At 45.9% G+C, this 23,711-nt stretch overlaps 1 protein-coding gene across 13 annotated transcripts in view; it reads left to right on the top strand.

Moving 5' to 3' along the window:
- The window catches only part of PXK (PX domain containing serine/threonine kinase like), an 88,207-nt gene that overhangs the window by 60,781 nt on the left and 3,715 nt on the right, over window positions 1-23,711 (top strand). For 2 of the 13 annotated variants that reach the window (XM_059879844.1, XM_059879842.1), the window contains exons 10-18: window positions 61-222; window positions 617-734; window positions 2,377-2,455; window positions 4,854-4,902; window positions 9,129-9,206; window positions 9,738-9,824; window positions 10,268-10,337; window positions 13,536-13,598; window positions 15,873-21,046. In XM_059879844.1, coding sequence (XP_059735827.1) covers window positions 61-222; window positions 617-734; window positions 2,377-2,455; window positions 4,854-4,902; window positions 9,129-9,206; window positions 9,738-9,824; window positions 10,268-10,337; window positions 13,536-13,598; window positions 15,873-16,330 — 1,164 coding nt within the window. In that variant the 3' untranslated portion in view covers window positions 16,331-21,046. 13 annotated transcript variants of the gene reach the window in all.

Genomic DNA, 23,711 nt, shown 5'->3' with positions numbered 1-23,711 from the left:
AAGTTTGTCTTGTGTCGAATGAGTTGGAGGGGAGTGTAACCACTACATACTTTTCCATAGGTCCTAAAGTTTTTACATGACAAGGGATTTCCTTATGGGCATCTTCACGCTTCCAACGTGATGCTGGATGGGGATACCTGCCGGCTGCTGGACCTGGAGAATTCCTTGTTGGGCCTTCCTTCCTTCTACCGATCGTATTTCTCACAGTTCAGGAAGATCAATGTAAGTTGATGAAAGTGGTGAAACAGCAGGCTTATTTTTAGGTGTAAATTATCCCTGCGGCAGGATGCATGATCTGTCCCTGTAAGAAATGTGTGCTAAGCAGGGTTGGGTATGGTTGAGGCAGGCAGGCCTGTTGGCCCTGTCTCTCCCACGGCACTGCTATATCTGAGAGGCTGGTTGGGCAGGGCCAAGGAAGGGTAGAACCTCTGAGTGCACCATCGTGAAGGTAGGACCAAGACTTTTGCTCAAAACGATGCTTTGTGAGCTTTTACAAAAGGCCTCAAGTGGTCACTACCAGTTGTGGGTGGGGTTGCCCCTGGGCCATGTTTCTTAGTGGAAGCCCCGGGCTAGGGATTCACAAAGCCAAAGCCTTCTGCTGTCTTTTCTTCTGCAGACATTGGAGAGTGTGGACGTCCACTGCTTCGGCCACTTACTATATGAAATGACTTACGGACGACCGCCCGACTCAGTGCCTGTAGACTCCTTCCCTCCTGCACCATCCATGGCTGTGGGTCAGTATGGGGTTTGTAAGGGTCTCTGGGCCCTGGTCATGCTCGGAGCTTCTCATCCCCTTTTCCAGAGTCCAGGGAAGGTCCAGAGGAAGTTACTGTGCTCCATAGCCAGGAAGTCTTACCAGGAAGTAGAAGTTACGGAAGTAACTTCTTAAATGTATTTCACTGAAAATTCAGATCGCTCATTTGTTTGTCAGGCTGTCTGAAATCTCAGGAGTCCTTCTGTAACATGCATCAGAATTTTGGAAGCAAGAGGATGTGAAGTATGGCTAGTGAGAGGTCGAAGCAGAAGCTAGGAGCAGACAACTTGCATCCAGTCTTGTGGACTCAGGCAGAGTCGGGAGGTATCCCAAGGCTGGAGGGTGACCTGCGAGGACAACCACAGGCTGGACACCCGGCAGAGGACAGCCCGCCAGGCCCAGATTAGGAAAGGCAGGCAGGAAACCCTGGATCCAGGAGTTCTCCCAGCATCACTGAGGGGCTCCTGTAGGAAGGAGGGATGTCAGGGCTGATGCAGAGTCACCCAGGGACCCTTTCCTCCCCCCAACAGCCAGCTCACAACCCCCTGGGGCGGGGGTGGCAGGGGGCAAGGCAGCTCTTGGAACATCACACCTTCCACGCATTCGGGTCAACCTCCACCAGCGTCTTTTTTGTGTCGTGAGATGGTTCCGAGAACAGGCCCCGAGACTACTTTGGGTTGAGTTTGAACAGCTGAAATGGAACAAGCGACCTGCAAGTAAAAAAAAAAAAAAAAAATCTGGCTGTTTTTGTAAATAAAGTATATGGGAGGATGTATATAGTTTGTATGCAAATATTATATACCAATTTGTATAAGAGACTTGAGCACAGATTTGGGTATATTTAGGGATGGAGAGGTTCCTGAACCAGTGTCCCAGGGAGACTGAGGGATGACTGTATGTAATAAACGATAGTTGTGAAAACTTGCTCCGTATGAAATGTCTTTTTCATTTGTGATAATTTTTTTTTTCCTGGTATAACCAAGTATTATATTAAGTTTAGAAGTTTGCCTCAGTTTCCTTGAATGTATCTCTTTACATAAAGTAAGAATTCATTTGGATATGTGAAGAATTAAATGTGTGTATTTGTGTGGGTAAAAAGCATAATGTTAATAATAGTTATTTCTGAGTGGTCAAATTATGAATGGAAAAAAAAATCTGGCTGCTTCTGTTTACACTGTCCAAGGTGTTGGATGGTGAGATACCAACAGTTGGCACTTCGTATGTTGGTTTTGACTAAAAGCAGGCAAGCAGAGACATGTCTTTCAAGTTCAGAATTTTACTCATGTGTGGTGTTTACTTCTCTTTTATGAGAGCAAACACATTTATGAATGATATCTTGAGTCCTTCCTCCAATTATCTGTGCAATATACTTAGCTTTCTGTCAGCATGTGGTTCCTAAATCTTTTTTTTTTTTGAGTCATTGGGAGTTGTCAGCATTGCCAGCAGCCCCCCTTCCCCCTCCGCCCCCTGCCACCACGTATGCCATCTGTCTGTGCGTGAAGAGTTTTGACACTGTCCTGATGAGCCCACAGACAGTTGAGAAGTGGTGTCAAACTTTTCATCACCAAGTGGGTTTGCCAGCATGTTCTGTGGAACTAAAACGTGTGTCTGTTCATTTTAAGTGGCCGTGTTGGAGTCCACGCTGTCTTGTGAAGCCTGTAAAAATGGCATGCCCACCGTCTCCCGGCTCTTGCAGATGCCGTAAGTCAATCCCACGCCTTGGCTGTAACCTTCCTAACCATGTCGAGCCCCGGACCACTGGCCCAAGTGTCCAGGCCCAGTAGAGACTCATCTGCAGTCCCCGCAGAGCCTGGGTGGCCTGCTTGCCGGTGGTCACTTGCCACATGACATCCTGACCTTCCCTCGTGGCCCCTGCGCACCATAGTCTGACTGCTCTGTCTTCACACCCGTGTCGTCTTCACGTGTGTCTTCATGTGTGTCTCTCCCTGTCCACGCAGGCATTGTGTGTGTGGACACATGGCAGCCCCCCACTTGGGAAGTACTGAAGAGGGGCAGCCCTGTTTCCATTCATCGCGCGGCCCACAGCGGTGGCTGCTTCACTCGGCGCTGGTCGGGCAGGGTCTGGCCTCCAGGAGGGGGGCTGCCTGGCTTCGGCCTCACCTGCATGTGTTTATTCATTTCTTCACTGGGTAGCGTATGTCTGACATGTGCCAGGCCCTGTGCTGGGGCTTAGAGATGAATGGTCAACTGAGGCGGGTCAGATAGTGCTTTGGGGTCTTTTTTAAGGTGCATGTTCCGCTCCTTCACGGAAAGGCAGTAGGATGGTTCAGAAACATGTGTCTGAGTTTAGACAGACCTGGGTGTGGGCACAGCTTTAGCGCTTTCCCCAGGTGACCTTGGGCAGGTTTCCTAACCTCTGGAAGCTGAGTTTCCTCATCTATAAATGGGGATAATAATAGTCTCCACCTCAGAATGCTGGTGGGAGGATTTATTGGGATGATTCCTCGTACAGGCCCAGTTACTTAAGAAGTGCTTATTAAAGGATAGTTAGACAGAGTCTGTTTTGTGCTCTGAGATGTACCCAGTGCTCTGTGAGCAGAGGTATTCGGGAAACAATTACATGAGGAAATGAGGCAGGACAAAAAAAGTACATACAACCCGAGTTCAGGGGAGGCGGTGACACTTCAGATTCCTGTGTCCCAGTGGGTCTGTTCCAGTCCGAGGCCCTGGGGAGGATGCGCTGTACAGAGCAGCCCGAGCCCCTGCCCCGTGAATGTGACTTTTCAGTGTTTCACTGACATTGGGGCATGCCTCTGTGAACCAGGCACAGTCAGCAACAGTGCAAACGTGGGAAAATTATTCTAGTCATTTTCACTATTCACATGCCTTTGTAGTTAGGAAACGGCCTCTATCCACGTCAGTTTACTTGGGTTTGTATTTGCACCCCCTGCTCCAAAGCGCTTACGTTTTCCTCCCAGCCTTCCAGTTCTAAAGCGAATCCAGTTTTTTTTTTCCTTCACTTAAGTCTTTCTACCCTGTGGGCTTCAGCCTGGGATAGCATTTGGCGAGGTGTGAATTCTGCTCAGTTAAAAACGTGTTGTCTGGGAAGTAAGTGGACCCCTTGGCCTCGAAGGGGAGAGTTTTGTTTCTACCTCTAGGCCGCCCAGGGAGCGCTGTGGGGAAACGCTAACCCTGTCTCTTCTACTTGAGATGTAGTTACCCTTTTTCAAAAGCGGCGTAAGGAGAGACTTACGCCGAACCATTTGGGCAGTGCCCAAACAACCATTTAGTCAGAACAGTTCAGAATTCCTCACACTATTCTTCTTAATAGCATACTTTCAAGGAGAGAATTGATATTCTCCAAAAGCTGCTATTTCTTCTTAAGAGAGCATGAGAAGCACTACTTATCCTTAAAAGAAGATTATTTTCTCTTGTTGGATTCCAATCAAAACAATTCCTTTTTACTTACTCACACATTTTTATTATATTGAGCTCTAGAATAAATTTTATCCTCCTCTGGGACCAAAAAAAAAAGGAAAATCAATCATTCTGTTTAGAAATATCTGCTGCATATATTAATTGCAGTATAATATAAATAATGGGTTCTGTGGTGGGTGGCTGAGGGGTAAAGAATCTGCCTGCAGTCCTGGGGCCCCAGGTTTGGAAGGAAATGGCAACCCACTCCAGTATTTTTGCCTGGGAAATCTCATGGACTGAGGAGCCTGCTGGGCTGCAGTCCATGAGGCCACAGAGCTGGGACAAGTCTGAGTGACTAACACTTTGACTTTTCATAACCATAATAAGTAACTTGCAAATTTCTTTTCAAAATGTGAATTAATTTACATGAGAAGACTGTTGCCACTCAGTGGGGAAGTCACCTTCCCTACAAAGCTGACCCAGCCCTCCTGCTGAGCTCGGAAATAATGGGGAGTTGGGGTTTCTGGAGGTCACTGTGGGTGGCCTGGAAACTCCTTTGAGTTTATTGATAAACCTGAGGTGGTAGGTTGGACCGGGGCTGGGGGCAATGTGGGGGTTGGGGGGGACTTGATGGGCTAAAAATGTTGTCTCATTCTGCTCTGGTTCTGTTCTGAAAATACACCTTGCTTAAGAAAGATATTTCTGTTTCTTTTCTTTACAGATTATTCAGTGATGTTTTGCTTACAACTTCCGAAAAGCCACAGTTTAAGGTAAAACAAATTATATCATTTCTTGGTTTGTGTCATGAATGTTTTCTTAGAAAGTTAGTTTTTTATTCAATAAAGAGAAGATACAATATTTATAATAGATGTGGAGTGGGAAAACACATACTTAAGAGTGTTTTTATTGATTTTGGGGGACCTAAGTGAGGACAGTAGCTGGGGAACAGCCTCTCTCACAGCTCTAAGGAACGACTGTGAAGAGGCAGGGGAGCAGCCAGAATATGTATGAACTTTTTGCTGGAAAAACCACTTGTAGTCAAGCATAAAAAGATTGCTGCTAATCACAAAAGACAAACATCTCTAGTTAATGATTTTAATCGCTTTTTTTGGTATGAAAGATGCAGGAATCTGGGGTCATTGAAAATTTTCCTTAGGTGTGCATCTTAACTCTCTAGGGTCTGCTTTCCTGTTTTTCTCCACCCTGAGTTCTTATACCCCCCAACCCCCAGGGGTGGGCAGTTGCAGTGGGTTGCAGCTTAATCCTTGAGGAAGAGGAATGGCCAGCAACATTTTTCATTTTACATAAAGAAAAATTGAAAAGAATCTAAATGTTTTACAATCTTGAAGTAGTTTAATAATTTACAGTACATGGATTGAGTGTGTTTTATCTAATGAAAGTGAAATTTACGAAGACATTCTAGTAGCATGGAAAGTGATTATTATTTGGGCTAAGGGAGGAAAGCAGAATATAAAATACAGTGTGTAGGGACTTCCCTGACAGTCCATCGGTTATGGGTCTGCACTTCCAATGCAGGGGCACAGGTTCGATCCCTGGCTAGGAAATTAAGATCCCACATGCTGTGTGGTATGGCCAAAACAAAAATAGTGTGAAAAAATACTTCTGTCTAGAATAAGGACTGGAAGCAAGTATCCTGGGAAGTAGCCATGCTATGCAGTGTTGTGGAAACAGCAGGAGATTTAGAGCTCCCCAAAACCAAGTTGATGCCTTATTTGCTTTGGTGATAGCCTCTAATCACCTCCCAAAGGTTCCATGACATTTGACTCTTTGGACCAGGTCGGTTTTTACTGCTGGGGCTGCGCTGTGCATTGTGGGATGTTGAGCAGCACCCTGGCCTGTGACCCCACTAGAGGGGAGTGGTACTCCTTTTCCACCTCCACATTGTGTGGCAATCAAAACTGCCTCCAGACGTTACCAGCTGTCCCCTATAGAGGGGAGGAGGGCAAGATCACCCCCATTTGAAAGCTGCTGATGTATGGGCAAAGACCTGTTCTGTGGGTCTATGTTTACTCGTGTAGAGTTGGTGAGTAAAACCTGACAGCTGTCAGTGGACAACTGAAGTGATCCAGAATACCTAGTACAGGGCTGGGCCCCCCTCAGCGCTCACTTTTAGCATTGTTTTGGATAGTAGGGTGTTGCGAGTATGCTCAGTCATGTCCGACTCTTTGTAGCCATTTGGACTGGAGCTCTCTAGACCCCTCTGTCCATGGGATTTCCAAGGCAAGAATACTGGAGTGGGTTGCCTCTTCCTTCTCCAGGGGATCTTCCTGACCCAGGAATTGAGGCTGCGTCTCTTGCATTGCAGGCAGATTCTTTACCACTGAGCCAAAGGAAAACCTTTGGGTGGTAGAATGAAGGGTAATTCTCTTTCTCCTTTCTACAGTCTCCCCAAACCCATAATCTTACAATGAAATTAAATTTACTGGGAAAAAAGAAAGAAAACACCAAACAAGGTGGTGTCTGAAGACTTTATAGGCAAGGGAGAGGCTTTCTGCTGTCCTATTTTGCCAGTTAGAAGGGGCTTCCCTGGTGGCTCAGATGGTAAAGAATCCACCTATAGTGCAGGAGACCTGGATTTGATCCCTGAGTTGGGAAGATCCCCTGAAGGAGGGCATGGCTACCCACTCTAGTATTCTTGCCTGAAAAATCCCCATAGACAGAGGAGCCTGGTGGGCTAGTCCATGGGATTGCAAATAGTCAGACATGACTGAGTGACTACGAATAGCACACAGCAGAAAGAATAGCTTCTTTGGATCTGAAGTTGGAGCGAAGGAAAAACTTTGGAATTCATGTCTTTTTTACTGAAGCTCTTCCGGAAATGCATTCAGCCTTGTAAATATACTCTCCTCAAGTCTAGTAGTCCAGCCCAGGGGTTATCATTAGCCCTTGTTCTTCCCCCAAGCTAGAGAGTCTGTGGCAAAGATACTGTGATCTTAAAAACCATGTTAATCTCTTGTGTGTCTGTTTTCTTTCTGGAAATATATACAAGAGACTGGTGATGTTGGTTGTCTCCATGGAGGGGGACTAGGTGGGATGCTTTTTTCTGTGGATATACCCTTTTTATGCCTACTGAGTTTTGAACCATATCACTGCATAGTACCTACTCAAAGCTTTTTTAAAGTTAAATTTTTAGAAGAATTTGTTGTTCTTGTTCAGTAGCTAAGTCATGTCTGACTCTTGCAACCCCATGGGCTGCAGTATGCCAGGTTCCTCTGTCCTTCACTATCTCCAGGAGTTTCCTCAAATTCATGTTCACTGAGTTGGTGGTACCAACCAACCATCTTATCCTCTGTTGCCCACTTTTCTTCCTGACCTCAATCTTTCCCAGCGTCAGGGTCTTTTCCAGTAAATCACCTCTTTGCATCAGGTGGCCAAAGTATTGGGAGCTTCAGCTTCAACATCAGTCCTTCCAATGAATATTCAGGTTTGACTTCTTTTAGGATTGACTGGTTTGATCTTGCAGTCCAAACGACTCTCAAGGTCTTCAGCACTGCAATTTGAAAGCATCAGTTCTCTGGCACTCAGCCGTCTTTATTGTCCAACTCTCATATCCGTACATGACTACTGGAAAAACCATGGCTTTGACTATATAGACCTTTGTTGGCAAAGTGATGTCTCTGCTTTTTAAAATACTGTCTAGGTTTGTCATAGCTTTCCTTCCAAAGAGCAGGTGTCTTTTAATTTCCTGGCTGCAGTCACCATCCACAGTGCTTCGGAGCCCAATAAAAAAAATCTGCCACTGCTTTAAACTTTTCCTCTTGTATTTACCATAAAGTGATGGGACAGGATGCCATGATCTTAGTTTTTTGAATGTTGAATTTTAAGCCAGCTTTTTCATTATCCTTTTTCACTCTCATCAAGAGGCTCTTTAGTTCCTCTTCATTTTTGCCATTGGAGTGGTATCCACATATCTGAGATTGTTGATATTTCTTTTGGCAGTCTTGATTCCAGCTTGTGTTTCATCCAGCCTGGCATTTCACATGATGTACTCTGCATGTAAGTTAAAATAAGCAGGGTAACACTGTACAGCTTTGTTGTACTCCTTTCCCAATTTTGAACCAGTCCATTGTTTTGTGTCTTGTTCTAACTCTTGCTCCTTGACCCCCATATAGGTTTGTCAGGATTCAGGTAAGATGGACTGGTATTCTCATCTCTTTAAGAATTTTCCACATTTGTTGTGATCCACACAGTCAAAGGCTTTAGTGTAGTCAATGAAGCAGAAGCAGATGTTTTTCTGGCATTCCCTTGCTTTTTCTATAATCCAACAAATGTTGGCAATTTGATCTCTGGTTCCCTTGCCTTTTCTAAACCCAGCTTGTACATCTGGAAGTTCTCGGTTCATGTACTGCTAACACCTAGCTTGAAGGATTTTGAGAATAACCTTACTGGCATGTGAAATGAGCACAGTTGTGCAGTACTTTGAACATTCTTGGGCATTGCCCTCCTTTGGGATTGGAATGAAAACTGACCTTTTCCAGTCCTGTAGCCAACGCTGTTTTCCAAATTTGCTTGCATATTGAGTGCAGCACTTTCAAACATCACCTTCTAGATTGTCTCTTTGTTCCATAGGTCCGTCTTTATGCCAGTATCACACTCTTTTCTGTAGCTTTACAATAGGTTTTTGATATAAATTTATTTATTTGCAATAGATTTTTGAAATCAGGGAGTGTGAGGCCTTAGGTTCCAACCTTCAAGATCATTTAGGTAATTTGGGATCCCTTGAGAATTGACACACTTGAAATTATCCATCATGTTTATGTGTTCATTTAGTAATATACTTCTTGCTGAAAAATGCTAATGAGGTGAGTGGGTTGGGATAGCAAGAGTGGGCAGGATAGGAGTGAAGTGGACGGCTTGTAAGTGATTTCCTTCCAGGAATCCTCCTTGATGAGCAGCCATTTCTTCATTCAAACCATGACTTGAGAGAACCTCCAGCCAGTTTCCTCTGTAGATTATGTACTTTCTCTTTTTTCAGATCCCCACAAAGTTAAAAGAGGCATTGAGAATTGCCAAAGAATGTATAGAAAAGAGACTGATTGAAGAACAGAAACAGGTAAACCGCTAATAGTTCCTCTTTGTCTTTTGGTGTTTTAGCATCCCCATCCTCTGCTGTGGTGATCACAGTGATTTACTTTTAACAGATCGTTCATTCCATAAACATGTCTTGCATACTTGCTCTGGACCGGGCTCTGTGTTCAGTGCTATGAGAACTGAACACTTCACAGTCCTACCTGCAGAGAGCTCAGCCTGTGGCAGAAACAAACGTGTTCACAAAGGATGGTCACTCTAATGACTGGGCAGACTGGGTGGTTGGGGGGTCATACATGTTTCATACTCTGATGGTTCTGGGGGCCACACTCATTTTCTCTGAGAGGGAAAGGCATGTAAGGACCTGGGGGTGCAGAGGGAACAGTCTTCATCTGCTGGCATACTCTTCTCCCCGACATCCAGACCCAGTGTGGAGGCAGACAGGCTGAGCACGGAAAGCGTTTTCATCCAGATAATTTGATTTGGCGAAACATGGTAGAAATTTTCATTAGCGTAGGATATGCTTACATTTGTGGTGAACTGTGGTCTCTTAAAGATCCACCAGCATCGAAGACTGACGAGAGCTCAGTCTCACCATGGATCTGAAGAAGAAAGGAAAAGGAGGAAGATTTTAGCTCGAAAGGTAAGCCTGATGTCTCTGTGAATTCTTTCTTGTGAATGCTTGACTCCACGTGAAGAAAGTTCTAGGTCAATGACGTGCATTTAGTTCATGACAGATCTCTGTGCTATATCTTTCTGAAAGCTTAAACTTTACAGATGGCTGGTTAGCTGCTTCTCAACAAAAACCATATAATAGTGTCAGCAGAGAAACGGACCATAGAATTTCCTGGCTTGCTGGCCTGATGATGGCCTTACTGTAATTGTGGGGAAGGGTTGGCCTGAGATTGTAAACTCAGCATTCTTGGTTTTTATTTCTCCCTTTAGTTTTGGCTTGTGGCTTCTTCACTGTTATGAGGCCCAATATGACCTTGTGTGTAGCTAGTTTATAACTCTGTGCCTAGAAAATGTTTTTATTCCGGTATGTTCATTCTTTGCTTCCTCCCCCCTTTCTTTTTTTTTTTAAAGAAGTCAAAACGATCTGCTGTTGAAAATAATGAAGAGCATTCAGCAAAATACAGCAACTCCAATAATTCAGGTAACTGATTATAGGTTATAGTGGGGCCTGGGTCCCAAAGATTAGTACCAGGAGTCTAGGTTCTTGGGTTCTTCTACTGTATATAGCACAGGGAACTGTGCTGAGTGCTTTGTAGCAGCCTGGGTGGGAGGCGAGATTGGGGGAGAATGGCGTATGTATGGCTGAGTCCCTTTGCTGTCCACCTGAAGCTTTTATAACATTGTTAATTTGGCTATACCCCAATATAAAATAAGTAAAAAAAAAAAAAAAAAAGAGTTCCTGGGTTCTACTAGGTGGTGTGGTGACAATTACAGAAAACAAAAGAACTCTGTTCCCAGGGAGGAGTTGCCATAGCATTGAAAGTCTCACAGGACTCATGTACTAGAAGGGACTTCAGAGCTTAACGGGCAACGAGCCTCTTCACCGATCACAGGACTCGATCTGTCAAAGATGAGCATCAGCCCTGGAATAAAACCCCACCCAGTAATGCAGTGCAAGGCCTCCTGCTTATCAGGAGAGGCTACACTAACTGAAATGGCCCTAAAGCCTGCCCTCCGCTCTTTCCCCACGTGGCAGAAGGGCACGCCCTCCTCCATTAAGGAGAGGTCTTCCCAGTGTGCGGGGATCGCAAAAGGAACATTCCAGAAGGGCGAGCAAGGCACAGAGAGCTCTGTCCCTGCCCCACCCAGCTGGCTTTGGGCCTTCATGTCCCCATCTCTGGAGATCAGATCAAGGGACCCCCTGGGACCTTGCAGTTGTTCTTCCTTTTGAGTCTGTGAAGTGGAGTTCCACATGGAGAAGGGAAGGTTTCATCCTCATAGGTGCAGCTTTGGCTCAGCCCTGGAGGCCAAAGGAAGGGGATTTTTTTTGTTTTTTTAGGTTGAGGGATAGTTGCACATACTTCCAGTCAGGATAAGGACCCAGTAGAGACAGAGAACCTGAAGATGCAAAAGAGAGAGTGATTGTTGAGGGAGGCAAGGTGAGAGGGTGCTGGAAGGCCACGGAGTTAGGATCAAGAGCCCAGCTGTCAGTCTCAGCCTTGGAGAAAACCCATGCATCCTTTCCTGGTGTCAGGAGCAAATGGAGTAGGTGAAGAGGCAGAGGCATTTGAAGTAGAAGGGAGAGAGGAAATTAAGGGTGTTCACAGACCATGCCTTCTCAGACCTTTTCAGGGAAGTCAGTGAGGAAGACATCTGCCAGGGGCAAGAGAAGAAGTGAGGGGTGTGCTAGACCTAAAGGCTGGGCTGGCCGCCGCCAGAGGATGCAGGCTGTGTAGGTAGAGCTGGAGCTAGAAGAGTTGGGGTGGGAGAAGATTCTAGACTCCGGGAGGGTGGAAACTATGCTAGCACCACTGCTTGGAGAGTCAAGCCAGAGAAGGGCTCAGGGGGAGCTAGCAGGGAGGAGAAGGAGCCCCTGGAGGTCCGTGTGAGGACCAGGGCTGGCTCCCTGGGGATGGAGGCTGGGAGAGGAGGAAGGGGCTGGAGGCTATTGTGGCTGGTGCATAATTTCAGAGTTGGAGGTCTGTTTTCTCATGGTTGATGGAATGGACATGGGCCAGTCATTTTCATCATTAGCCTGAGACTCGAGTCTTCAGTCAGCCTGTCACACTGGCAGACACTCTGTCTGATGTCTGCTTCTTTATAAAGTGGAGAAAGCCTGGCTCAGTGTCTCCACCTGCCTGCTTGCAGGGCTCTATGCCAGATACATAGGGGCTTCCCTCATAGCTCAGTTGGTAAAGAATCCACCTGCAATGCAGGAGACCCCGGTTCAATTCCTGGGTCAGGAAGATCTGCTGGAGAAGGGCTAGGATACCCACTCCAGTATTCTTGGGCTTCCCTTGTGGCTCAGCTGGTAAAGAATCTGCCTGCAATGTGGGAGACCTGGGTGCGATCCCTGGGTTGGGAAGATCCCCTAGAAAAGGGAAAGGCTCCCCAGTCCAGTATTCTGGCCTGGGGAATCCCATGGGCTGTATAGTCCTTGGGGTTGCAAAGAGTCGGACACGACTGAGTGACTTTCACTTCACTTCACTTATGCCAGATGCAGCCAGGTGGGAGGCTAAGGACTCCAAGACACCACCTCAAGGAATTTAGGAAAGCCAGGAAGCTGTTGATAGAAATGTATAGATCATCTCCAGATCCCACTGAGTCACAAATGCAAACCTTCTCCCCTTTAAAACCCATGTTAGCACTATAAGCAGTGTCCTATCACAGTGGGCTGGATTTTGCCATCTTTTTCAGTAAAACACCTCCCATGTTTTATAGGAGATGAGAGAATATTGCAAATAGTGGAAAGGGATTCAGCCGGGGGGAGGGATGGTTTAATTAGGACATTTCTCCTTGTGCTCAGTGTCTGTGATGTGGATGATGGGAGAGCTGGTGGTAGGAGGCGCCCCCAGGGCAGGTGGTGGCCTCAAAGGGGCGAGGTCTCAGTTACCTGCAGGGAGCTCTGGTAGTCCTTCGCTAGGACATCCATGTGAGGGAAGGGGCTTGTGTGGGCTATTCTATTTGTTCACTGGGCTACTTCCAGGTTTAAGTCAGGAGGGTGTATTCTGGGGATTTCTGAGCAGTGGAAGTGATGCTGGGGAATTTGGGAATATTTGAAATATAACAATGTTACTAGGTCCAGGAAAAGCATACAACTTATGGGAATATGCACCTTATTTTGTAAATAAGGGTATTTGCTGAACTTCAGGTAAGAAAAAGCCTGGGAAATCCACACACTGAGGAGGCTGATCCTATCCAGTTTGGTGTGCCTGCTGGTAAAACGGCACTCCACAGGGAGCATTGCCGGGTGGATGCGCTGGAGAACTCTCGCTTCCTTTGAGGAGGCCTCCACCAGAGTGCCCTGCGCCCCTCTGTCACCTGTTCTGCTGTGGCTCTCTCATTTGTCGTTCATTACCCCGGGATAGGGGTTGGGTCCACAAGAGAGGCTATAGCTAATTGCATAAACTGTTGGATGGCACAAAGCTGATTTCAAACCAGGCAGGCTGTGGGGAGCAGTGGGAGGCAGCGAGGCCTGGGGAAGGAGACGTGCCCTGCACTGCGGTGGACGCCTGCAGTCATGGGTCCAGTCCCTGCACTCTGTCCCGCCTGCCTTTTCCCACCAGGTCCACACGTGAGCCAAGTGCAGAGGTTCAGACAGTGGTGGGTCCCAGCTCAGGCCACATTCCAGATGTCTTTCTTTGGTCCCCATGAGGGTTTTCTCTGTTTTCTCTCTTAGCAGGATCTGGGGCCAGCTCACCTCTCACATCCCCGTCCTCGCCGACTCCACCCTCCACAGCAGGTCAGTGACAAGGCAGAGTGACCTGCTTGCCTCCCCTTCTGCACCAGTGGGGAGAAGTGTGGGGCTCTTGCTCTTCGTACCTTGGCTCAGACATTTGAGGTGTTAGAAGGGACCATCCTCCTCCAGAGAAACCAGTCGGGGTGCAGATCAGCAGTGTCACTTGGGAGAAATGAGGGTCTCGATTTCCAAATTCAGATTTCAAGGGGAACGAAATAGTTGGTTTTAGGGCCACTCACCTACCCCCTACCTCCAGCTCGCTCTCTTTGCTGTAAAGCCTCATGCAGGCTCCTTAGATCAGACCCTGTCTTGGTATAGGCTCAGGCTGAACAAAACAACTGTGCTGCTGCCCAGAGGCCCTATCCTGCCAGGACTCTCTCCTCAGGGAGCCCAGCCACACTGCTGGCTTTGTCACAGAGCGCAACTGGTTAAATGCCCGCCTAGGAGTGAAATACCCATGGAGCTTCTGATTTCCTGATAACCATCTGTGCTCTGTTCTGCTCTGCATTTCATCATCTGACTACTTTTCTGTGGCTAGCCAACCTTTGTTTCACTTTTCTGACTTAAATCAGGTTTCTTGGAGTCTTTTGAAAAAATGTAAAGAGTACCCCCCCACGCGCCCCCCCAACCCCAGGGAATAACCTCTAAATGTGTGCAGTGGCCTCATAACGCTATCTTTTTTCTTTTTTTTGGAACTAATATCTCTCTCCTAACTACTTTGCAAGCCCCATAAAAATGCTTTGGGGTACCAGAATCTCCTTTCAACTCCTTAACTGAACCAGATGTCCTAGATGTCAGAGGAACTGGTTCTACCACTCAGAGCTTGCTGGCTGTGTTTGGAGGAGTCTCTGCAGCCATTGGAAGGGAGAGTGGGCTGGGGTTGATTTATGAGTTGACAATACCATACTCATTAAAGCTTAAAGTGGTGCCTAGCAGCTACCAAGAGCATTACCCAACCCCTCTCAAATGCTTCTAACAGACCTTCCAAAAAGAAAAAAATAAAAAGATGACCATCAAATGTAAGGGGACTGGTTTGAAGGGCTTACATCTGGCTGTCGGGTGTCTTGATCATGGAGGCTGGTTACTGGTGGTTTGTTGTGGAGTGTTCTGGGGCTAGGGTTTATTTTAATAAAAGTGCTTGTCTCATGGAGACGTAATATCCTATTTCCTATCTGACTTTGTCAGCAGATTTTACAAGAAGGCCCCCACATATTGATCCATATAGAAAGTAGACTTCTTCTCTGTCTTTTGTAGAGGTGACCTCTATAGGCTGATCAGAAATTTTTGGAGAGCCACTGCCCACGATCATGTTGAACCATTTTCTAGATGAGAGGATGGATATTGATTTCACACTGCTTAGACATATTAAGGAAATAGGAGAGAACTAGTAGTGAGAATCCATGAAGCCTCCTTTGAGAAGTGAGGTGTCTGCTTAGAAGTGCAGACCACCTTGCTGTGTGCATTCGAGGTGGGCAGTTACCTGCCAGTTCTCATTTTTAAATACCTTGGAGAATTCAGTCCATTTGGATTATTTTCGATGAATCCTCTAATCTGAGTTCTCAGTTGAGTTCTCAGTTCTGATACAGTAGCTGGTTTGCATGAAATGAGGCAACTTTTAGAATGAGAAGAAAAAGAGGAGTCTTTTGTAATTAGAATCAGTGTTGGAATAAACTTCATCTGAGGTGAGAGGGAACAGTTGGGAATATAGTTCCATGTCCTGAAGGGTAGTCACAAGTATTCAGAGGGAAACACATGTGAGGCCCCAAGCACAATGCCTGGCAGAGATGAGAGGTGCCCAGCAGGTGTTGGCTGTCTCTTTTCCTCTATGTTCTTTAATGTTTTATTGATGAAATGATTGACTCAGCCCCAGAGACTATACTCTGACCTCTGCTGGGCATTTATCATTAATGCGACTCATAAAAATAATAACTGGCATTTGCCTATCAACCTAGCATTTAAGGCCCCAAGCAAGCCACCCACAGGGAGTTTATTCATTCAGTTACTTTCGATGCATTTATCCAGAGCCTGAAGTATGCTTGGCACTGTGCTAATAAGTCCTGGGTCACAGAGATGAGCACGCAGACAAGGCCCAACTGAGTGGCCTGGCTTTGCCAGCACCTCTCAGGAGCTCCAAAATGATAGATACTGATCAGGCAAATGCTTTCCTCAGGTCCCGTCCACGGTAACTTCCTCCCCCAATAGTTCTTCTTAAATAGAGAATCTCCTCCTGAAAAAAACTACCAACAAAGCAGCATCTCGAACTTCTGTACTGTACAGGGCCGCACAGGTGGTACCGTCATGCTACCGTTCCCATGGGAAGTGCTCCACCAATGCTGGGGAAGATGGAGAAACTCTATACGCAAAAACAAGACTGGGAGCTGATTGTGGCTCACATCGTGAACTCCTTACTGCGAAATTCAGACAAATTGAAGAAAGTAGAGAAACTAGACCTAAATCAAGTCCTTTACAATTTTACAGTGGAAGTGAGAAATAGATGCAAGGGATTGGATCTGATAGACAGGGTGCCTGAAAAACTATGGACGGAGGTTCGTGACATTATACAGGCGGCAATGATCAAGACCATCCCCAACAAAAAGAAATGCAAAAAGGCAAAATGGTTGTCTGAGGAGGCCTTACAAATAGCTGAGAAAAGGAGAAAAGCTAAAGGCAAAGGAGAAAAAGGAAAGATACATCCATCTGAATGCAGACTTCCAAAGAGTAGCAGAAAAAGATAAGCCTTCCTAAGTGATCAATGCAAAAAATAGAGGAAAACAATAGAATGGGAAAGACTAGAGATCTCTTGAAGAAAATTAGAGATACCAAGGGAACATTTCAGGCAAAGATGGGCTGTATATTGTTACCCTGCTTATTTAACTTATACGCAGAGTACATCATGCGAAATGCTGGGCTGGATGAAACGCGCTGGGATCAAGATTGCTGGGAGAAATATCAATAACCTCAGATACGCAGATGATACCACCCTTATGGCAGAAAGTGAAGAGGAACTAAAGAGCCTCTTGATGAAAGTGAAAGAGGAGAGTGAAAAAGCTGGGTTAAAACTCAACATTTAAAAAACTAAAATCATGGCATCTGGTCCCATCACTTCATGACAAATAGATGGGGAAACAGTGGAAACAGTGAACAGACTTTATTTTCTTGGGCTCCAAAATCACTGCAGATGGTGATTGCAGCCATGAAATTAAAAGACGCTTGCTCCTTGGAAGAAAAGCTATGACCAACCTAGACAGCGTATTAAAAAGCAGGCACTTTGTTACTTTGCTGACAAAGGTCTGTCTAGTCAAAGCTATGGTTTTTCCAGTGGTCATGTATGGATGTGAGAGTTGGACCATAAAAAAGCTGATCATCGAAGAATTGATGCTTTTGAACTGTGGTATTGGAGAAGACTCTTGAGAGTCCTTTGCAAGGAGATTTAACCTGTCCATCCTAAAGGAAATCAGTCCTGAATATTCATTGGAAGGGCTGATGCTGAAGCTGAAGCTCCAATACTTTGGCCACCTGATGCAAAGAACTGACTCACCAGAAAAGACCCTGATGCTGGGCAAGATTGAAGGTGGGAGGAGAAGGGGACAACAGAAGATGAGATGGTTGGATGGCATCACCGACCCGATGGACATGCGTTTGAGCGAGCTCTGGGAGTTGGTGATGGACAGGGAAGCCTGGCGTGCTGCAGTCCATGGGTCACAGAGAGTCATACATGACTGAGCGAGTGAACTGAACTGGACTGGGTGAGGGCAAGGCTTTCAGCCTGCTCGCCGCCTGGGCAGCCCTTACTTAGACTGGTCCTTTCCCTTTCAGGACAGGCGGCCAGGCTTCTCACTGGGCTCATCTCTCTTGCCGCCTCTCTGCACTCTACCTGTCTTATTGCTGGAATCACAATTTATTCCAATTTATGTCTTTACTTCTAGGCCACATTTATGCTGTATCTGGAAACTAAGTCAAGCATAGTATTAATATCTTCTGGCTTTATAATATGCCATTTTCTCAAGAAATGAAGGAAAAGTCTTCATTTTCAAGGGCTAACTTTGAAAAGGAATTCCTGCTGAAGGTAGCATCTCAAACACAGCTCCATCTGGGAGCCCTTGAGATCTACATCTTGGCCTGCAGAACGTAAACTTGAGGGTCACCACTCTGTAGTTCTAGATAGAACCTTGGAGAAGACACTTGACCTCCCTGGGCTTCAGATTTCAAAATCAAGTGAGGCCCCATAGGGCTCCTGGGCATGGAGCCCCTGTTGTCCCTTGTTTCTTGTAGGCAGGACACCAGCCTGCATGACCTTCCCGGAGTTTCAAAGGGTAGAGTTGCTAATCAAGGGAGGAGCATCCAGAAACCTGCTGAGACGAGATTAAGCCCTGCACACACCTAAATCTTGTCAGGGACCCCACCCTTAGATTCTTGTTACAAAACCCCTTACCAAATCCCCTGGGGGTAGAGATACATAGCTTTTCAAGGCAGGAGCCCTCTGTGTTACCTGTGCCTGGCAAACTAATAAGGCTGTCCTTTTCCGCTTTCACCCAGAGAGGTTTGATTTAGTTTGATTTAGCTCGGGCGTACAGAGAGGCAGAGCTTTCACATCAGCTTTCCGATTGTAAACAAAGATAGCAACAATGCCTGTCTAGTGGATTTACTCTGAGGATCCAGAGAGTCCCAGGCCTAAGAGGCTAGAACAGCACCTGATACACAGTCCGTCCTCAGGGCACTGTGAGTTACTGGGAGGCCTTGAATAAGTCGATTTCTGGGTTTGGGTTGTTGTTGTTTATTTGCTCAGGCACGTCTGACTCTTTTTTGACCCCATGGACTGCAGCCCGCCAGGCTTCTCTGTGCGGGGGATTTCTCAGGCAAAAATAATGGAGTGGGTAGCCATTTCCTTCTCCAGGGAATCTTCCCGACCCAGGGATTGAACCCTAGTCTCCTTCTTGACAGGAGGATTCTTTTGGGTTAAAAAGGCAAAAGGGAGAGGGTTAGAGGAGCCCATCTCAGTTCTTTCTAATCAAGTATCCTCTAAACCCACTGTTTGCTGGAAAATAACATCATTTATACCAGTGGCTCAGCGGGTAAACAATTCTCCTGTAATGAAGGAGGTACAGGAGACATGGGTTGGATCCCTGGGTCAGGAAGGTCCCCTGAAGACGGAAATGGCAACCCAGTCCAGTATTCTTGCCTGGGGAATTCCATGCACAGAGGCGCCTGGCAGGCTACAGTCCGTGGGGTCATAAAGACACAGCTGAGCATACACACACCTACATAAACTCACTGTGGACCCACCCCTGGCAGTTTGCTCAGCAATAGATCAGTTGAGGCAAGATCAGTTTGACAGCATTGACTTTCTTCCTGAAATCATCAGTTTTAAAAGCATTTGTGGTAACTAAGGGTGGTTTTAAGCTCAGTTACTTTCAGGACAGGGCAGAAGAGACAGGTGTTTCTAAGCAAAGGAGTCTTACTCTCCTGAGTCCTTTCCAGCATTTGTGTAAGGACTGGGGCCTCTCCTGTTTCTCTCTGAACCTCCCTGCCCTGGGCCTTTTCTTGAAATCCTTACCAGATTGATGGGAGAAAGAGTAGAAAGATTTCCTTAAGTTTGTTGGTAGTTCTATTGGGTAGGGTGGAATTCTCTAAAGCCTTTTTTTTTTTTCCCCCCAGTGAGAACATTCCTAGCACTTTCTTTTTTCTAAAGGATAGGTTTCCTGTCTCTAGAAGGCCATTCTTTCAAGAACTTTGAGATACTTTATTCTGACTGGTTTCTGGGTCAGTGTCACCAGCTAGTGTTTACACTCTGTGTTCATGGAGCTGAGTGGTTTAGAAGGTCCTGATTTACATGCAGATATTTGCTCCTACTCTCCCTTTGGGAGGAGACAGGCCTGCTGTCTTGCTATTGTGTGTGTGTGTGTTTTTAAAAAGATTTGCAAAAAAAACCCCAAAAGATTTGCAATAGAGTATAAAGAGTATTTGGGGAAATCTTAGGTAAGCAGGAAACCCAAATTATTATTGTTGTTAATAATCATATTTCACATGTTTTGAGTGCTTATTTTGTCATAGGCACTGTTCTAGGAGATTTATAGTTACTGTTTTATTTAATCCTCATGAATACCTTCCTATCCAAGGAGCAGGGATTATACTTCTAGCTCCATTTCACAGACAAAGACATTGAGGCTCTAGTGGACCTTGACTAAGGTCACACAGTGGGAGGTACTGGAGCCAGGACTCAGTCTTGGTTTCTGCCCCTGTTCATCTCCCTGATTTCTCCTGAGCACCTGCTCTCTTGGTGCACTGCAGGGCCTGTGCTGCTAAAAGCTGTGCTTGGCTGGTTTGGTAAGAGCCCTGAAAGTAGCCCCAGGCTTGGGACGTAGCTCCACCACTTGCTGGGTGACCTTGCACAAGTAATTTCCATTCTTTGAAGCTGTCTTTTAAGAGAATTCCTGGTCTTTATGAGGTAGATAATGTACACAGGGCTTGATAAGCAAGAAAGTACTGTGAAGTTAAGCTGTGAATACCTTGCAAGAGAATTTAGCCCTTCTTGCTTGCAGTTTATCATTTTTAAGCAATAATTTTGAAGAGGGAGAGCTGGCAGTTTGTAGAAGGCTGGTCTGTGAGAGTGACTAAAAAGAGGGAAGTTTCACGAGTGCAGGACTGGAGGAAGAGGCAAAGCGGGGCCTTGTGGGCACAGAAAGACTGAGAACTTGAGTAACAAGAAGGAAGATTTAGGACAAATAAGACACAAGCTATGATGTGTAAAATAAGCTACCAGGATATACTGTACAACACAGGGCACATAGCCAAAATTTTATAATAGCTGTAAGCGGAGTATAGCCTTTAAAAATTCTGAATCACTATATTGTACTCCTGTAACTTATATAATATTGTACATCAACTATACTTCAGTAAAACAAATAAGGTACAAGAAAAGGGAGAGATTCTTTTAGAATGTTGCAGCTCCCAGGATTTATCTAGCCACATCAAAGTCTGAAACCCACTCTAGGCTCAAAATAGACATATGTGGCCCTAAAAATTGCCTTTTTCTCAAAACCACATAAAGCAGTTTCCATGTGGGGGATGACCAGGTCTGTCTGTGGTGCTTCTTTGCACAATGTGTTGGTTCTGCTCTGCTGCCTGCCTGCAGCCCTCCTCCCTGCCTCCAAGCCCAGTGTATGAGCTCCTTTCCTGGGTCCTCAGTTGCTGGAGTGTGGTGGGCAGGCAGTGGCCCTAGCATCCTCCTGAGCTGCCCCAGGTCAGTGGTCAGCCTGCTGCACCCCACATGGGCCTCTGACCGGCCCCTTCTCAGAGGAAGAGATTCTCCTTTAGGCGAGGGAGCAGGTTGGTTCATTCAGAAGTCAGGGATTCACTGTCAGGGAAAAGGTTATCTTTCACAATTAACCTGGAATCTAGTCAGTTAAAAGGAGACAAGAAAAAAAATGTGTCCTGTTTTTTTTTTTTTTTTTCCGGCATGATCTTTGGTCCCCTGGCAGTGAAAGTGTCAAGTCTTAATCCCTGGACTGCCAGGGAATTCTTTCCCCTCGCCCTTTTTAAAAATAGTTTTCTAGTCTTAAGTAGATGCTGATGCCAAAGGTAAAACTCCGGCCACCTGATGCAAAGAACTGACTTACTGGAAAAGACCCTGATGCTGGGGAAGACTGAGGGCAAGAGGAGAAGGGGGCGGCAGAGGATAAGATGGTTAGATAACATCACTGACTCAGTGGACATGAATTTGAGCAAACTCAAGAGGATGGTGAAGGACAGGAAAGCCTGGTGTGCTGCAGTCCATGGGGTCACAAAGAGTCGAACATGACTTAGTAACTGAACCACGAGCAAGTCTTAAGTAAGCTACTTCTGCTCACTCTCCTGTTTAGCCTCTGGATCTAAGCACCTTCAGGGAAGGGGCCCCATGTTCCTGCCCAGGTTAGACTTCCCCATGCTTTTGCTCTTTCCAGCTTTAAAAAGACACATCCCTATTTTAGACTGTAGAAGACTTGTGTGGAAAAGTGATCAGTTCTCATTGTTCTCCCTTCTTCATAAACTGGTCTTATTTAAGTAATAGAACTAGGTACACTCCCAGGACCCATTCCACTTTTCAGGGGAGATAAAACCATGTGGGTCTTCTGAATAGCACCTAACTGGTTCAGAAGAAAGAAAAAGAATGAAGAGAAAAGTGACTCATCAGTTACTCTGTTAGTATTAATATGTTTGCCATGTTCTTAAGAGGATCACTGTCGTATTTACAAACCGTGCTTCTTGTGATTCACTTAAATATACCCTAGTTTGCAATGAGAATAATCAGCATGTGATTCAGACTAATATTTTATTGTCTCTATTTGATTAAATGACACTAAATAATGTCACTAAATAATGACACTGAATAATGACTTGTGTCCCCCCTCTCTCTCTCTTTGCTATTTTCAGTAGAGCATGCACCATTTTGAACGTGAATTTTCGGTAAAGTAAGCTATACTGATTTTTCTAACTTTAAAGATGCTCTGTTTCTGTCTGTGAAATGGGACAGTGTGTCTAGATCACTGAAGTGGTGAACAAACAGGAAAGCTGATTGGAGATGATTTCCTTGTCTGGATATTTAAATGAAATACAGCATCTTTAAAAGGCGCCCCAATGACTTCATTTACATTCATTTCATTTTCATCATGACCTTCAAAATTTTCATTTTCCACTCTGATTTTAGTTTTAAAATACAGCCCTAAAACCTACACATCAACTGCATGGGCATTTTGGTATTTTAATTTTGGAAGCCAGCATCTCACAGTCCTGTTGTTGCAAACGTGCTGGTTCCTTGTTACTCTGACGAAAGGGAAAGGACGTTGGGCAGTTGCATTCCTGGTCACAGGGAAACCACTTACTGGCTTTATAACTGATATTAGGGAAAACAGTTCTTTTTAAAGCATCCTTAATAATAATTGTGACATGAATACAGCCTCCCCATCTTTCTGAGGTAAAAGCAAAGGCAGTTTCAAACAGCTGGGGGCTGCCTGCTTCGGGGGTCGCTGGCCTCCAATTCCCTCTGAGGGTCGCTGGTTGGTCTGAAGGCCAGGTGGTCTCCCCTCCCGAGTGTGGGGACCATGAAGGAACCCAGATCCGCAGGCGGGAGTTGACTGCCCACTGTCAAAGTTGGCCCAGGGAAAGGGACTCTCAGAACTCCTTTTGACACGGCTGGGGAAGGTGTTTCTACCTGGATCTAACCTATGATCTTGCTGCAACAGTCTGTGGCCTGTTTCAGGGCCACTGCTGGGCTGCTAGGCTCCCACTGGGGTACTGCGGAGGGTGGAACAGTTAACTCTAGGGGTTTTTGTCTAAGAGAAGGTGAGATGGGACAGATCATGACTGACCTGGTTATCACTGTAGATAAGCTGTTTTTGAGCGTTCCTCCACCTTGAGTGTTGGAGGCCAACATTTTTGAAAGCTAGATCCAGTTGGCAGTCATTCTGCTTTGGAATTTGGTGATGTCCACTACCTCGGGATGGGGCTTTAGGAAGCCTCTGGAGGGGCACTCACTCACATCTGGGGAGTAGGGGAGCTCAGGCATCAGGCAGTTGTCCCAGATTCATCACAGGCCCAAGAGACAACTCTGAATTTGGACGCTGGTAACATTTCCGCCCCCCTCCCCGCCGCTCTGACATTATTAGCCATGTGTTACAGCTTAAGTTCCAGTGAACCTTTAAAGGAATTTTGTGGACCATAGAAAAGGCAAAAAAAGAAAAACTAAAAAAGGACAAAAAAAATCAATGGGACCTGTAATTAGACTGAGAGTCCCTAGGGTGTGTGTTTTTGCCTCCTCCAAGGTCAAGTGTTGACCTGGACCTCCCTGCCCGCCCCCAACCTTCCTGAGGCTTCTGAGCTGCTCCTGGGCCTGATCCTATGTATAGAGATCTGCCCTGGTTGTTGCAGGCCCAGTGAGGAGAGGCGGACCTCATGGGACATGGGGCCCTTTACGATTGGTCTGGCCCTCTGTGAGAGCACCTCTGGTGACCTTAGTTTTTTCCCTTTGGATGAGCAGACTCTCCTTGCACAGCCCCCAGCAGCACAGGTTACCCTGTGGCACTTTGGACAGTGGATTTATTTATGCTACCTACATATTCAAAGCAACTCATTTAGACAGTC

Source organism: Bos taurus, chromosome 22, assembly GCF_002263795.3.
Source record: "Bos taurus isolate L1 Dominette 01449 registration number 42190680 breed Hereford chromosome 22, ARS-UCD2.0, whole genome shotgun sequence".
Taxonomy (NCBI): domain Eukaryota; kingdom Metazoa; phylum Chordata; class Mammalia; order Artiodactyla; family Bovidae; genus Bos; species Bos taurus.
This window is presented reverse-complemented; position numbering and strand designations above follow the sequence as displayed.